At 36.5% G+C, this 17,409-nt stretch overlaps 1 protein-coding gene across 1 annotated transcript in view; it reads left to right on the top strand.

The window, feature by feature from the left end:
* Window positions 1–17,409, top strand: part of LOC131930511 (uncharacterized) — a 53,710-nt gene that overhangs the window by 14,924 nt on the left and 21,377 nt on the right. Inside the window, exons 21-37 of the mRNA XM_059287039.1 lie at window positions 451–1,899; window positions 3,162–3,280; window positions 3,474–3,533; window positions 4,826–5,070; window positions 5,681–5,809; window positions 6,264–6,437; window positions 6,907–7,092; window positions 7,527–7,707; window positions 8,028–8,219; window positions 10,247–10,327; window positions 10,936–11,114; window positions 11,392–11,571; window positions 12,410–12,589; window positions 12,984–13,160; window positions 13,418–13,600; window positions 13,981–14,065; window positions 14,632–14,860. Of these exons, the coding sequence (XP_059143022.1) occupies window positions 451–1,899; window positions 3,162–3,280; window positions 3,474–3,533; window positions 4,826–5,070; window positions 5,681–5,809; window positions 6,264–6,437; window positions 6,907–7,092; window positions 7,527–7,707; window positions 8,028–8,219; window positions 10,247–10,327; window positions 10,936–11,114; window positions 11,392–11,571; window positions 12,410–12,589; window positions 12,984–13,160; window positions 13,418–13,600; window positions 13,981–14,065; window positions 14,632–14,860 (4,029 nt within the window). The remainder of the gene's footprint in view (window positions 1–450; window positions 1,900–3,161; window positions 3,281–3,473; window positions 3,534–4,825; window positions 5,071–5,680; window positions 5,810–6,263; window positions 6,438–6,906; window positions 7,093–7,526; window positions 7,708–8,027; window positions 8,220–10,246; window positions 10,328–10,935; window positions 11,115–11,391; window positions 11,572–12,409; window positions 12,590–12,983; window positions 13,161–13,417; window positions 13,601–13,980; window positions 14,066–14,631; window positions 14,861–17,409) is intronic.

Raw genomic sequence — 17,409 nt, 5'->3', positions numbered from 1 at the left:
CATAATTTTTTTTTAAATATAAAAATGAGTTTGTTTTTTATTTCATGAATAATTTTGTTTATAACCAATGCCGCAGATTATTTTTGAGAAAATTAATAAAACCAAGGCTGACATTAATTATAACACGGTTTTATTTTACTTTCATTAAGTATTATTACTACTAATTCTTTAAGATTTATCTTTTCCCTTTAACATACCATAAAAAATTGAATATAGGCTAAGACTTTTAAATTTTCTAGACAGACTTACTGTAGACCCTATTGTCTTTAAATAGAACTATACTATGGCCAAGCTTTTACATGGGTTTTAGTTTATGACTGAGTTTTACATAATTCACTTGTAAGGCTAAAATTTAAATGCTTGGCCAAAAATGCTCATAACAGGACATTAACTACTGTAATATGAACAGTTTTATCTGTCTAAAGATTCAAATTTTGATTCTCCCTCTAGATACCATAAAGCTGTCCAACACCTGCTTCAAAAAACTGGCCACCCTTCTGACTGGTACAGATTTGCTGCTCTTTATGCTGCCCATAAGCCTCAAGCAGTCGGTGGCCCCATGTTCCTGCCCTGGAACCGTCAGTTCCTCCGTCATGTGGAACAAGCCATACAGAACATTGACTGCAGTGTAGCTATACCTTATTATGATTGGACTGTAGATTCTGGGAAACCTTACAAGTCATTGATATGGGCTGCTAACATTATGGGAGGAAATGGTGGACTGGATGGGTGTGTGAGGTACCACCCATTTAAATCCTACCATCCACCATACCTGTTTCCGTGTCTACGGAGAAATTTCAACACATCTGTCAGTCTTCCGTCAGTTGTGAACATTGAGCTGGCCCTAAGGGAGACTTCATATGATAAATTCCGGCTACACATGGAATATTTCACCAGGCTTTACCAAAGCTTTGTAGGCGGCCATTTGGATTCTGACCTGGCCCCCTATGACCCCTTGTTTTACTCCATCATGGCTTTTGTGGATAAGTTGTGGATTGAGTGGCAAGAGAGACATCCAGATGGTCTCCTTAGCTTTCCGCTGGATGTGAGATATTCCAGAATGGAGCCGTTTAAATCTACACCAGATGATGTTTTTGATTCGAGACTAAAAGTTTGTGTTGAATATGATGATGTTCCGTGCAATGGCAGTGATCTCCCTTTCTACGGATATGATTCTAGAGGATATGACAGACACGGATATAACCGTCAGGGATATGACAAAGATGGATATAACATTAGTGGATTTGATAGTTCTGGTAACCCTGACACACGTGGGGTTTATAACGTGTTTGGATATAACCGACAAGGATTTAGCAGGTCAGGCTTTGATTCGTCTGGTATTGACCAGTTTGGGTTCTTTGAAGACTCCTACAACCTGGATGACTTTGATGCTCAAGGCTATGATAGGTCCGGGTTAAACCGTTATGGATTTAACCAGTACATGGTTACCCCATTCGGATACCAAATCAATAGCACCTTTACAGATGACAATAAAACTTTTGATGTTTATGGATACAATATATACGGATTCAACAAAGAAGGATTTGATCGAAGTGGATTTGATATTTTTGGATTTAATTCAAAGGGTTATGACAGGAAAACGTGCAACTTCTTCTTCATTGGACCTTTTCATATCTTAGTAAAGCACTATGTGTTCAAGTCATTGAAGGATCTAAATATAACCATCATAACTAGGATTAAAAGAGTTTGTCAGCCGTTGAGTCCCCCCTATGAACATATCATACACCAGTACTGGCTGGACCGCTATTACCAGAGATCACGGCTGAATGAAATCTATCAGTACCAAGTGCAGACCCACTCGTTTGATCCACAGTACTCACCTAGGACAACCAGTGTCACAGCTGACTTGATCTGGCTTCCTGTTGCACCAGATGACAGGTAAACTTAGTTTTTAACTGCTACTTAGATTATGCAACTTAGGTTATTAAGCAAGTTAGCTCTTCTTTTTAGAAAGTATTTACTGATAATAAAATATTTTACATGTAGAACTTCGTTAGTCAACAGCCTGGGTCAATTTGCAGGAGAATAACAAGAACTAACAAAACATTGTATGCTACCAATAACAATGTCATCACTATTTATGTAGTGACATGTATAGTTGCACACTATTGCTAAGATCTTATTTTTAAATCATCATCTGTTTCTGTTTGGGACTAAGACACATATAACCTTGGCATATAAAGAGATAGTCTGGCAGCTTTATGCCCAGCTGCTATGTTTCCCTAATGTGAGTCAGGTACCCATCAGAGCTGGTTGGATTTGGGGACATCCTACAGATACAAACTCAAATCTTGTGGGCTTGTCTAGCGCTCTACTGCTAGTCCACACTATCCCTATTTTTTTAATAAATAGGCCTAAATAATATTTATTTTGACTGTATAGATCAGTGCTGTTTGGATTTGGCTTTAACTCCCTTAATCTAAGTATCTCATGCATCTACAAGGCTTAATTTATTATACAATGTCAGTATTCAAACAATATGTTTCTGTTAGGCTGTGTATAGTCACTGAGATGTACACTGACTGTAGACTTGGAGAACATCATGTCCAGTGTGGTCAAGATCTGTGTGGGGATAGAATCTGTCCTGGTTAGTTGTGATCATGTGTTGTATTTTATGGCCGCAGCTAATTTAATAATTTATTACAAAAACATGACAAATATAACAGCGAATTTACTATTGTAGTAGCTGACCCAAACTGAAGGATTCTTTGCTTATATGTAGGAATCTAATTATAATATTGTATCATTATTGAACAATAGATAAATATTTACATGACAAATCTAGTCTTGCAAAGATGGTCAATAGAGCAGTTGAAGTAGAGTTCAGGTGTTTCAAAGATATATATGAAGGGTTAGAGTGGTTAGTTTTATGCCCTGCCACATTTGCTTTTCCTAAGTTGAGTCAGGTACCCATTAGAGCTGGGTGGACTCAGGGAAATCTTTTAGACTTGAGTTCAAGATCTGAATTTTTGAGTCGATCTCTGCACTATTTCTTCTAATTTCACAAAGAAAGTTCTAAAAAAAATTTTAATTACGCAAGGTCTCATTTTATTAGGATTAATTTTCTATTTATTTTTCTGTCTATGTAGGCTATTTTTTTTGCTATTAACACTTTTGATTCCAATGTTTGATTAATGTAGCTACTTGCTTAATGAATGTTTCACAGGTCACCCCACAGCTGTGTGTCGCACTAAGTCATGTGGTCACTGCACCAGGGAGTGGTATGATGGGATAACTGGAGAACCTCTCAAGTGTTCAGGTCAAATACTTTGTTAAATCTTTCAAAATTTTAGTCAATTTTTATACTTGGTGAGACTGGAGGCCTTTGGAATCTTGAGCTCTGTTTAAAGAAGAACAGGCATTCACATATTAGCTCATGCGTTTTCATGGAAATACTAGTAATGTTTTAGTTATGAACGACATCCTGACAAAAAAATACATCTGCTTTACAGGCTGTGTGGACAAAACTGGTGTGGAGAGATCTGAAGGTGAAACATGGTCTGATGGGCCTTGTATTTCTTGTGTGTGTCTTGTAAGTTATCTTTACTACGGTTGGTGTGTTTTATTTTATAGAGGGAAATGAAAAATTTAATGCACATTTTAAGTAGAAGTATTGGCAGTTTGAAATATCTGACAGATTGGTCATAGGTGTCTTATGGCTGAGTTTTAATCCATATTCTATAATAAGGCAGGACTCTCTCCCCTTGCTCTATTTATAAGCAACAAAACAAATGTTAAGCTAAATGTTAAAGTTTATTTTTGAAATAAAAAACTCAAATGTATATATACAGAGCTGTAGTTGGTCATGATGTTAAATTGATCAAATTTAATACTGAGCAGAGGAACTGACTAATATTCACACAATCTTTGTTTTTCATGCACCAACTATTAATTGAGGATAAAAGTTAGAAGTGATTTGGTTATGAGAGTATTTATTTGATTTGATTTCAAAGGACATGACAGTGTCTTGCCTAGTAACAGAGTGTCCATCTGAAAGATGTGACTACCCAGTGTCCACTCCAGATCAGTGTTGTCCATCTTGCCATGGTAAACTTTTCAAACTGTACTTTTTTATGGTAAACTTTTCAAACTAGTTTTTTATGGTAAACTTTTCAAACTGTTGTTTTTTATGGTAAATTTTTCAAACTGTTGTTTTTTATGGTAAACTTTTCAAACTGTTGGTTTTTTATGGTAAACTTTTCAAACTATTGTTTTTTATGGTAAACTTTTCAAACGTGAACTGTAGTTTGATATCTTACTTGGTAAACGTCCATCTTGCCATGGTGAACTTTCCAAGTAGTTTTTTTTCACTGTAAACTTTTCAAACTGTAATTTTTTATGGTAAACTTTTCAAACTTTAGTTTTTTCTTAACTTTTTAATCTGTAATTCTTTTTTTAAACTTCTCAAATGTGTTCAGTAGTTTGATGAATAATTGGTTACATTTTTCAAGTGTGTCCGTCAGTCATCTCACAGTGAATTATCTAATGTTTACATCTTTGTTTGCTCTTTACTAGATTTAAAATTAAATTAATCATATTTTTATAACTATATAAATTTATGATTGACATATAATTTAGCATAATTTTAGACTTTAAAATTAGATTAATTTAAGTGTATATATTAATCATATATTTACAGCAATATAAATTTATGCTTGACTTGTAATTTAGCATAATTTTAGACTATAAATTTAAATTCATTTAAATGCACATTTTTTGAAGTAAATGAATAACTTCTCGATTTAAAAAAAATACAATGCAATAGCGCCGATTGATGTTTTAACTGACTGCTTGATGTTTGCAGGGTGCAGTTACAAGGGTCTGGTAGTTCTGTCTGGCAGTCAGTTCAAACACCCAGATGACCCCTGCTCTACCTGCATCTGTGACAGAGGCAACGTTGACTGTAAGGGGCCGGACTGTCCTGTCCTGGGGGACTGTCTGACTGTCATACAGCCTGAGGGTCAGTGTTGTCCAGTGTGTAATGATTGTGGGGATCGTGGGCATGGAGACAAGTGGAAGCCAAGACCTTGTGTGGATTGTGTCTGTGATGTGAGTTCTTTTTCAAGAGATCTTAACGTGTACATTTTTAACTTTTATAATCAGATGCTAACTTTTATGGTAGGCAGTGCTAGTGATGTGTGTTTTTTTTTGTTTGTTTTTTTAATTTTTAACTTTTATAATCAGATGCTAAGTGTTATGGTAGACAGTATTATTGATGTATGGTTTTTATTTAGTAATTTTTTTTAACTTCCTATAATCAGAGGCTAAGTTTTATGGTAGACACTGTTTGTGATGTTTTGTTTTTTGAAGAAAATTAAATGTTATTTCTGTTCATTTATAACTTTATAAAAAAAAGTTGTCTTTAGGTGGATTGCTTGTGTGATTTGGGCTTATATTTTAAAATTTTATAACTTAGCAAACCTACCACAAGATCAGTTGAAATAAAGAAAATTAATAATCAAATGATTCATAGCTAAATCATGATTTTTTTTCGCCTTATCTTGTTTGTATCCTTCTCAAATGTTATCATCTAGTAAAGAATCAAATATTTGTACTTAATAAAATGGTTTTTTAATGTCCCAGTGTTGATTGAGTCAAAGGTCATGTCAACTGTTTTGATGATTCTCTCTTATTGGTTGTTTCATGTTGACCTCCCTAGGCTGGCAGGGTCCAGTGTCAAGAGATCCAGTGTGCAGCCAAGTGTGACAATCCCTACACCCCACCAGGGGAATGCTGTCCTGAATGTTCTAGTGGGTATCAGCTGACTCAGCAATTTATCTGCTTACAAGTTAATTGACAGATATTAATAGCTGCAATATATATATTTATCTTTAATGATACAATTAATTTCTAATGAAAAAGTAGATAATATTTAATGTTTGATAGTTTTGACATTCACTTGAATATTTGTGTTAGTGTGTAACTATTACAAACCATTTATAGTAACATTAATTTTTGTGAGCATTGTATAAGAAAAGATAATGAAAAAAATTGAGTGGTTCATTTAAAAAAAAAATTAATAAAAGTTTTAAGAACAAGCTTTTATATAATTATACACTAAAAAAGAGAAAACAAAATATTTACTTTACTATAATAATGCACTACTATTTAAATAACAATAAAGAAAAGCTTGGGTAACTATATTATATATTGAATACTTTTATTAAAAATTTTAAAGCACTAAGCACAAGGAAGTATGTAAAATAAAAGCGTGTAAAAACAGAAAACTCTTTTACTTCCAGGGTGTTTGTATGGCTCTGGCATCTACCAGGATGGGGATACCTTCTCCCCCCACCCCTGCACCTCCTGCAGGTGTGTCCGTGGCAGTGTCACCTGCACCACGGTTGACTGCCCACAGGTCAAGTGTGACCATCCTGTCACACCTAATGGAACGTGTTGTCCACTTTGTGGTCAAGGTAATTTTAATAGCTTTAGTGCTGTCCACAATTATCACCAGTTGTAGGGTTAGATCTATTTTAAAAGTAACCTACATTCTACTCCACAAATAATGCTAAGCAAACCATTGTTGAGTGGATTGGTTAACTCCTGAACTTTCTTGTTTGTTTTTGCATCTTCTAATCAAAACTTCTCATTCTTACTCTGTGTGCTAGTTTTACGAAACAATATCAACTTTGTATGTTCTCACAAAGAAATAAAAAGTGGACAACATTCCTATCTGACAACATTTACATCTTTCTCATTGCTTTGGATATTTTATTCAGACAAAGTATATAATTATGTATCCATATCAGACCAAATTTAAATCAAATTGATATAATGCTTAGATTTTATTACACTGTACATGTATATGAAGGAATCAGCTTTACAGATAATGATACATTCCAACCTTCATTCAAGTTGATATAATTCCCCTGATTTTTTCAGACTGTGAATATGAAGGAATCACCTATAAAGACGGTGACATATTCCAACCCTCGTACAACCCATGTATCAACTGCAGCTGTAGGAACTCCAGAGTCATGTGTTCAACATTTCACTGTCATCCTGCTAACCTCCCCTGCAAATACCCCACTAGGAGACCCGGGGAATGTTGTCCATCTGTGTGCACATGTATGTTATACATTTTTTTTGTATCTACTCAAATCTCTGTATGCATTTGCCATCTCTTTATAAGAAAAAGTAAAATACCATGTTGGACTTAGGGGTACATGAGGCAGATAGAAATCACCTGTTTTAGTGACCTTGACATACAATGTGGTCAGTACTATGCCTATCAGCCTTTACTTTCCCTAACATGAGTCTTGTACCCATCCGAACTGGGTGGACTTATGGATATCTTATGGCCTTGAGCTCAGGATCCAAACTCTAGACTTTTGAGTTACCAGTCATATGCTCTACCATTTGACCATGCCGTCCCTTATTTATAGGAAGTAATGAGATAAACATTTAGATTAAACTATGGAGCTATCGTTTGTTGAAATAACCTCCTTTTAAACCCTAGCCAATAACCACACGCGTGTGAATGTTGTATTATTTGTACACAGCTTGTGTGGACCAGGGTATTGAGCACAGGGAAGGGGAAACCTGGCCGTCACTCATCTCTCCATGTGACGTGTGTACGTGTCAAAGTTCAAAGGTCACATGTCAACCCAAGCAAAAGTGCCCAGTCAGCTGTTCTCATGGGGTGGTCAAACCTGGGGAATGTTGCTCTCAGTGTACAGGCAAGTTGTTGTTATACTTTCTTGAGTTAACACTCTACCATCCATAATTAAACTTAACTGGATTTTTGTAGCAAAATATAACTTGACAATACTTGTGTTCATTTTCAGATTTTATTCTAAATATATAGCATATTTTTTTTAAGCCATCAATATAATAAGTCAAAAAGTGAAGAAAAATTACTTAAGTAAAATTTCTTCTTGTACAATTATCAGGGTTTTTTTTCTTTCATATTACCAAATTTGGTAGAATTATACTGAATTTCATACATTGTTTTATAAAAAACAATGAACCATCCCCACTAAGTGTTCAAACACTACTTTCAGATTGTCTGTATGAAGGGCGGGTCATCAAGCAGAATGCCAGCATCAGCTTCCACTCTGGTGACATCTGCAGCACATGTGGGTGTCTGGCTGGTCACATGACCTGCAGGGAGTCGTATCTGTCACAACTGTGTCCACGCCTGACCTGTGGCAGGACGGAGGTTCCAGAGGGGCAGTGCTGTCCTGTTTGTGCAAGTAAGGTCAAGGTTAAAGTAAATTTGTGTACAAGTAAGCCTGAGTTAAATCAAATTTGTGTAACAGTTAGGTTCAGATTAAAGTAACTTTGTGTACAAGTAAGCTTGAGTTAAAGTAAATTTGTGTACAAGTAAGCTTGAGTTAAAGTAAATTTGTGTACAAGTAAGCCTGAGTTAAAGTAAATTTGTGTACAAGTAAGGTCCAGATTAAATTAAATTTGTGTGGAAGTAAGGTCATGGTTAAAGTAAAGGTCCAGTTTAAAGTAAATTTGTGTGCAAGTAAGGTCCAGGTTAAAGTAAATTTGTGTACAAGTAAGGTCCTGGTTAAAGTAAATTTGTGTACAAGTAAGCTTGATTTAAAGTAAATTTGTGTACAAGTAAGGTCCATGTTTAAGTAAAGGCCCAGGTTAAATTAAATTTGTGTACAAGTAAGGTCCAGTTTAAAGTAAATTTGTGTACAAATAAGGTCCTGGTTAAAGTAAATGTATGTACAAGTAAGGTAGAGTTAAAGTAAATTTATGTATAAGTAAGGTAGAGTTAAAGTAAATGTATGTACAAGCAGAGGCGTAGCTAGGGGAGGGCAGGGAGGGCGGCCGCCCCGGGCGCCGACCCTAGGGGGGCGCCAAAAAGGGTAGAAAAAAATTAAAAGCTCATTTTAAGCTGCAGTTTTGAATTATAAACAGTCAAAGTAAAGCAAATTAACGGCTGTGAGCCTTTGCATACTGATTTAACTGTTTTTCTACCTTGATTGTGTAACTGTAAAAACGTGTATCTTTAAGAAACAGTGACAGAAAAAAACGCTTTCCAGCTTTCCTAGATCAGGAGGGGGGGGGGGGGGGCGCTTTTTCCAAGCCTAAAATCGGAAAAATTCACACCGGATTAAGGAATAAATAACCGATATCACTCAGAAAAGAAACCCATTGAACTGAAGTGTATTTTACCATTGTGTTACATCAAAAAAGAGTGACGTTTAAAATCCGTTCTACCAATTTTGTCCAAGGTGGTGAGGCGCTTTTTCACCAACAAAAATCGCAGGATTTGAACTGGATCGGTTGCTAGATAACTCTTTTAACACTTAGATCTAGAAAAGAAATCAGTTGTATTAACACTTAATGTACGATTTCACTACCTAGTTTTGCTAAGTAATAACGCGACTAGTTCTTTGTACAATTCTTACGATTCTCTCAACTTCATCGTGATAGATCAGATACTTTTACTTGATTGCGTTACATCTTGCCTGGATCACTGCATTCAAGAGAAATAAATATAACGGATTCTTGTATCGCTATCCAATAAGTAAAATAGCAGACTGTCGGAGCGGGTGAATTGGAAGCGAGACTCTTTGCCAAAATTTTGAGAGAGAAAATTTGTGTATTGTACTGATTATTACTTTGTTCAACTGATAATTCAAAACTGTAATATAGGCCTACAATGATCGAAATTGTTCTAAAGATACGACCAAAAGTAGACCAACTAAGGCTTGCACCTTCTACAAAATACACGCTAAAGCAGTGGTTCTTAACTTTTTGGAGAACAGAACCCAACCAGTTACATATGCGCAATCACCAAACCCATCTTAATAGTTGTATCGTCCACAGAAAATATCCGATCATAATTCATATGGGTCGGGCGTGTGTCTTGACCTCCGCGGAAGCTTTGAGACTGAATTACCGAACCTCTTTTTATTCGTTTCGGCATCTTAAAGGGAATTTAATTGGCATAATAGTTAATTTTTTTCCAGACTGTCGCACACACATACACGCATATATATATATATATATATATATATATATATATATATATATATATATATATATGGGGGGCGCCAAACTGAAAGTTCGCCCCAGGCGCCGAGAGGGGTCGCTACGCCTCTGTGTACAAGTAAGGTAGAGTTAAAGTAAATTTATGTATAAGTAAGGTAGACTTAAATAAGTATTAGAATGTTTCATCAATCGCTTTAGAAATTAATTCCAGAAGATCAAAGTTTTTTTTATATTTTAGCCAGTGATTATGTGTTTTGTTATGCAGGTTGTCAGTTCAAAGGTCAAAGGTTTCAGGACGGATCTGTGGTGTCACAAGATGAATGTTCGCAGTGCCTATGTCATGCTGGTCAGTGATTATTTGTCTTAGATTTAAACAATAACTTTATGAACTCTAGATCTAAACAATAACTTTATGAACTCTAGATCTAAGTTCTAAGTGAATGTGTCAGGCTGGTCAGTGACTATTTGTCTTAGATTTAAACAATAACGCTATGAACTCTAGATCTAAGCTTTAAGTGATTGTGTAGGCTATCTGGTGAAAAACAGCTGGAAAAATATTTTTTTTTAATTTTTTTTTTTACTTTGTGCAGTAGGATGTGCTTTTAAAAAATATTTGTAGATATTCGATAATTTATTTAAAATCGATAATTTTATCAGATTTAAAACATGAACCCAATAACATGAACAGATATATACAAATAATCAAAATTAATAATAACAGTCTCATGAAAAATCAGTATCTAATTATGCTGACTTGGGCTAAATTATCATCCTTTAAAGACATTAAGAGATCTACCTTGGTCACCTTGAATGAAATTATCTACCTTAAAAAAGTCAATATTTTTTACCTTGAATGAAATTATCCACCCTAAAAACCTACCTTTGTTACCTTGAATGAAATTATCTATCTGAAAAAATCTACCTTTGTCACCGTGATATGTATGTACCTAACAGGTGAGATCAAATGTGACTCCCAAAGAGATCGCTGTCCCCCTATCACCTGCAGACAACCAAAAAATGTGGAGGGTCAGTGTTGTCCTGTGTGTGACACCTGTCTTTACCATGGTGTGGACTACAATCAAGGTGACAGGTTTACACCTGCATCAGATCTTTGCCAGAAATGTCTTTGCCAGGTAAAGTTTTGTGTAAAATATGTACTGATAATTTTAGTCTCTTAAATAAAAAAAAATTCAATTCAAATTATCAAATTCCTACTATAAGCAATATTATTAATTTATTGTTGTTAAACAATAAAAAAAAGTTGAAGATAATATTCTGCCAGTTGAAATTATCTTTTTATGAAGTTCAGCTTTGAACTGACTTAACATTTAATTAAAACTAATACCACCTCTAAAAGATATTTTGGCTCAATTTTTTATTGTTTTAATTTGCCATCTGGACATGTTTCAGTCTGGTGCGGTCACATGCACGTCTGTCAGAGGTGATTGTCCAGCCGTGACCTGCACTCATCCATCTAGAAGAAAAGATCAGTGCTGTCCCAGGTGTGACTCCTGTGTCTATGATGGGAACAATGTCCGCAATGGTCAGAGGTTTACAGGAAGTAATGCCTGTGAAATGTGTACATGCAAGGTACGGCAAGGACCTGGCCATCTGTTGTTTGTTATAAATGTGTGACACAAATGTGTGACACAAATGTGTGACATATTTGTGTAAAAAAAGTCATGTTGTGTACAGAAAGTATCAATTAGGATCTGATTATAAGATTGATGAAGTAGATTTCCCATTTCATTGGCTTCAGTATATAAAGGAAGTACTTGGTCAGCGCTATGTCAGTAACCACACAGATGGGATGTACCTGATAATGTCATGTATATTTAAAGTTGTAAACCAAGCTAGAGACTAAAGGGTCAGCAATCAGATGTAAACTCATGCTACTTCATTACAACACTGTTGGGGAGCAGGACATTACCATCCACCCCCCCACCCCCCCCCCCCCCCCCCCCCCACTCCCGTAAATTCACCACCAGACATTACCCCACACCGTGTCAATTATCCCCCGCCTAATTATGGATAAGTTAGTGTTAGGGAAAGTAAAGGTGGCTGGGCATACTGCTGACCACATTATCTCTTCATATGCCGAGGTCACAGAAACAAGTGAACTCTACTTCACTTGCCCTATAGACCGTCAGGTTCGAAAAGGGAACTTAACTTTTTACTTTAGTGTTAGAGCTATGATAAGGGTTAGGGTTAAATGCAGGTTTAGAGTTTGGGTTAGGGTTAGCTATAGGTTCGTGGTTGGGGTTTGGGTTAGAGTCAGAATGCGGGGGTGGGGGGGGGGGGGGGGGGTAATTGATGGAGGGTAATGTCCCAGACCTCCCCCCAAATTGTGTGCTTAATGTCACATTTCCTGATTTTTAATTTCAACCTTTAACCCTCTACATACATTTTTTCCCAAACTTTCTCCTAGGATGGGTCTGTCAGCTGCACCCAAGTTGTCTGCCCAAAGCCAAACTGTGCTCACCCTAAACCAGTACCAGGCCAGTGCTGCCCAGCATGTCGGCAAGTCTGTGATTTTGAAGGGAGGGAATACAAAGAGGGGACACAATTCCCTCACCCGAAGGTGGCTTGCACCAAATGCACCTGTCAGGTGAGTTTTACTGAGCCTGCTAATTATAATCATACCATAGGTGGTATAAAATTACAAATTATCTGGTGAGTTTTACTGCACCTGCTAATTATAATCACGCCATAGGTGGTATAAAATTACAAATTACCAGGTGAGTTTTATTTTATCTGGTAATTATAATCACGCCATAGGTGGTATAAAATTACAAATTATCAGGTGAGTTTTACTGAGCCTGCTAATTATAAGCACACCATAGGTGGTATAAAATTACAAATTACCAAAAGGTTTTAGCTATGCCACAATGGAATAGTTATAATGACCTTATATCTGGATATTCATTAAGTTTAGCTATTTAAAAAAAACATTACTTTGAAAGATAATTTAGAAAAAAAAATGAATATGTTTGAAATTTTAGAATGAGACAGTAACATGTGGAGAAGCTGCGTGTGAGAAAATGGAGTGTTTACATCCTGCCTTGTTGCCAGGAGACTGCTGCCCCAAGTGTGATTTCTGTTTTTATGAGAACCACATTTTTAGGAACCAGCAAAGGTTTATTAACCCCAGAGATCTGTGTGAGGAATGCTCTTGTGATGTAAGTATCCATACTTAAACATCAGTTATGGGAAGTAACTAGTATCAAATGTTGTTCACAAGGGAAGTAATGCTTAAAAGTTTTATACGGATAAATAATTTCCACAGCCATAAAAGGGCTTTCTTTGTCAGCAATAAGAATAACCCTTTATTTACTAATAATTTGCCAAAAAAATATTAGCAAAATATGTAACATGTATTGTCTAATTTTACCTGTCAATGATTATATTTCTTCCCATCCCCACCCCTTCTCACCAGTTTGGGTCAGTGATTTGTAAGCCTATAGAGTGTGAGGTGCTACCATGCTCTAACACCATCCCTGTCCCTGGCTCCTGTTGTCCAGCCTGCCCCAAACGCTGCATCTACGCTGATTCATTGTATGATGATGGCGCAACTTTTGTCGACCCGCTAAACAAATGTCAAGATTGTCTTTGTGGACAGGTGAAATCTATTTTTTAACTGATTAATTTTTTAAAATTTCATTAAAAAAAAAAATACCTCAATTAGGATTTTAAAAAATAATATTCTTTAAAATCAATATTTGAAGAAAGAAAAAAATTTCAATAAATGTTTCAAGGTCGAATCTAAGTTGATCAGAATTTCAATGAATGATAGGTTAAATATATTATAGCTAACTCCGGATAGCTGAAGCTAGTCGTGAAGGATGATAACTATAACTACAGCTTGCTATGTAATTTATTTCAATGCCTGTAAGAATAATTACGTTTGTCTTAACAAACAACTATTTAAAGAAAGTTTAAATAATTCATTTTTTTAAAAGGCTTGAAATAGTTGAGGTAATGAAATGATTTAATCCACAGGGTAATGTTACCTGCAAACGTAGAGCCTGTCGGCCTGTCTCATGCATTAATCCTTATGATGATGGCTGCTGTAAGGTCTGCTCAGGTTTGTTTTGTTTCTTTTATCTAATCCTAATTTTTTAATTTGTACAAGTGTTTGGTTACTAAATGAACATGTAGCAATTCACATGATATGTTTTGTTCATCAAACATAAGAGTCTTAACCAGAGTATTAAGACAAGAGCATTCACAACAGCCTGTCCTTTTTACCTAGCTACTCAATTGACCATTCTTAAAGTTAGGTCTATTTATATTATCTGCATAGAGGATGAATCAAGTATTTTTCTATGGAAACAAAACAATATTATTTAATTATTTAATTTCCTGAGCCAATACCTTTAATTGGCTAAAAAAACAACTGCAATTAGATGCCCATATTTTGTGGTCAACAACTCATTAATTTTATAATACACATTTTATGTGCTATAATACAATTATTTCGACTGGCAACTATTATAAGTTGGCCTGCAGCTAAACTGAAGGTTACTCAAATAATGTCCCTTTAAATTACATAAAGATTTTAACCACTATTGACCAAATACAATTGTGTGGCAACTTTAGATTGTACCTTTGGACCACTATTGACCAAATGCAATTATGTCACAACTTTAGATTGTACCTATGGAATATTTTTACTGATTGATGGGGAGACCATCCCAGACCCCACTGACCCGTGCAGGGTGTGCACGTGTGAGAGGGGGTCGGTCAAGTGCATCAGCGTGTCATGTCCACCTGTTTCCTGTTCCAACCCGGCCTCGAGCGGCTGCTGTCCTGTATGTGACCAGTGTGAATATAGAGGTGTGACGTACAAGAATGGTGCGGAGATTGCTGATTATGACAGGTAACTCAGTGTGAATATAGAGGTGTGACATACAAGAATGGTGCGGAGATTGCTGATTATGACAGGTAACTCAGTGTGAATATAGAGGTGTGACATACAAGAATGGTGCAGAGATTGCTGATTATGACAGGTAACTCAGTGTGAATATAGAGGTGTGACATACAAGAATGGTGCGGAGATTGCTGACTATGACAGGTAACTTTCTCAGTGTGAATATAGAGGTGTGACATACAAGAATGGGGCAGAGATTGCTGATTATGACAGGTAACTCAGTGTGAATATAGAGGTGTGACATACAAGAATGGTGCGGAGATTGCTGAATATGACAGGTAACTCAGTGTGAATATAGAGGTGTGACATACAAGAATGGTGCGGAGATTGCTGATTATGACAGGTAACTCAGTGTGAATATAGAGGTGTGACATACAAGAATGGTGCGGAGATTGCTGATTATGACAGGTAACTCAGTGTGAATATAGAGGTGTGACATACAAGAATGGTGCGGAGATTGCTGATTATGACAGGTAACTCAGTGTGAATATAGAGGTGTGACATACAAGAATGGTGCGGAGATTGCTGATTATGACAGGTAACTCAGTGTGAATATAGAGGTGTGACATACAAGAATGGTGCGGAGATTGCTGATTATGACAGGTAACTCAGTGTGAATATAGAGGTGTGACGTACAACAATGGTGCAGAGATTGCTGATTATGACAGGTAACTCAGTGTGAATATAGAGGTGTGACATACAACAATGGTGCAGAGATTGCTGATTATGACAGGTAACTCAGTGTGAATATAGAGGTGCGACATACAAGAATGGTGCGGAGATTGCTGATTATGACAGGTAACTTTCTCAATGTGAATATAGAGGTGTGACATACAAGAATGGTGCGGAGATTGCTGATTATGACAGGTAACTCAGTGTGAATATAGAGGTGTGACATACAAGAATGGTGCGGAGATTGCTGATTATGACAGGTAACTCAGTGTGAATATAGAGGTGTGACATACAAGAATGGTGCGGAGATTGCTGACTATGACAGGTAACTTTCTCAGTGTGAATATAGAGGTGTGACATACAACAATGGTGCGGAGATTGCTGATTATGACAGGTAACTTTCTCAGTGTGAATATAGAGGTGTGACATACAAGAATGGTGCGGAGATTGCTGATTATGACAGGTAACTCAGTGTGAATATAGAGGTGTGACATACAACAATGGTGCGGAGATTGCTGATTATGACAGGTAACTCAGTGTGAATATAGAGGTGTGACATACAACAATGGTGCGGAGATTGCTGATTATGACAGGTAACTCAGTGTGAATATAGAGGTGTGACATACAAGAATGGTGCGGAGATTGCTGATTATGACAGGTAACTCAGTGTGAATATAGAGGTGTGACATACAAGAATGGTGCGGAGATTGCTGATTATGACAGGTAACTCAGTGTGAATATAGAGGTGTGACATACAAGAATGGTGCGGAGATTGCTGATTATGACAGGTAACTCAGTGTGAATATAGAGGTGTGACGTACAACAATGGTGCAGAGATTGCTGATTATGACAGGTAACTCAGTGTGAATATAGAGGTGTGACATACAACAATGGTGCAGAGATTGCTGATTATGACAGGTAACTCAGTGTGAATATAGAGGTGTGACATACAAGAATGGTGCGGAGATTGCTGATTATGACAGGTAACTCAGTGTGAATATAGAGGTGTGACATACAACAATGGTGCAGAGATTGCTGATTATGACAGGTAACTCAGTGTGAATATAGAGGTGTGACATACAAGAATGGTGCGGAGATTGCTGATTATGACAGGTAACTCAGTGTGAATATAGAGGTGTGACATACAAGAATGGTGCGGAGATTGCTGACTATGACAGGTAACTTTCTCAGTGTGAATATAGAGGTGTGACATACAACAATGGTGCGGAGATTGCTGATTATGACAGGTAACTTTCTCAGTGTGAATATAGAGGTGTGACATACAAGAATGGTGCGGAGATTGCTGATTATGACAGGTAACTCAGTGTGAATATAGAGGTGTGACATACAACAATGGTGCAGAGATTGCTGATTATGACAGGTAACTCAGTGTGAATATAGAGGTGTGACATACAAGAATGGTGCGGAGATTGCTGATTATGACAGGTAACTCAGTGTGAATATAAAGGTGTGACATACAAGAATGGTGCGGAGATTGCTGATTATGACAGGTAACTTTCTCAGTGTGAATATAGAGGTGTGACATACAAGAATGGTGCGGAGATTGCTGATTATGACAGGTAACTCAGTGTGAATATAGAGGTGTGACATACAAGAATGGTGCAGAGATTGCTGATTATGACAGGTAACTTTCTCATGTCACATAGCCACATGCTTCAAACTACTGGAGTTAGGCTTATTCTGAAATAAAATTTATTACATTAAATTTTGTTCTCAATAGGTGAACATATAACTTTACTGTAATAGTTTCAGTATGTCTGTATGTTTAGCCACAATTTTGTACTCTGATTTCAAACTGTGCAACA

This window comes from Physella acuta, unplaced genomic scaffold (assembly GCF_028476545.2).
Source record: "Physella acuta isolate Inbredline_101_S28 unplaced genomic scaffold, ASM2847654v3 ptg000099l, whole genome shotgun sequence".
NCBI lineage: Eukaryota > Metazoa > Mollusca > Gastropoda > Physidae > Physella > Physella acuta.
Note: the sequence above shows the minus strand (reverse complement) of the source record. Positions and strands in the feature narration are given on the sequence as shown.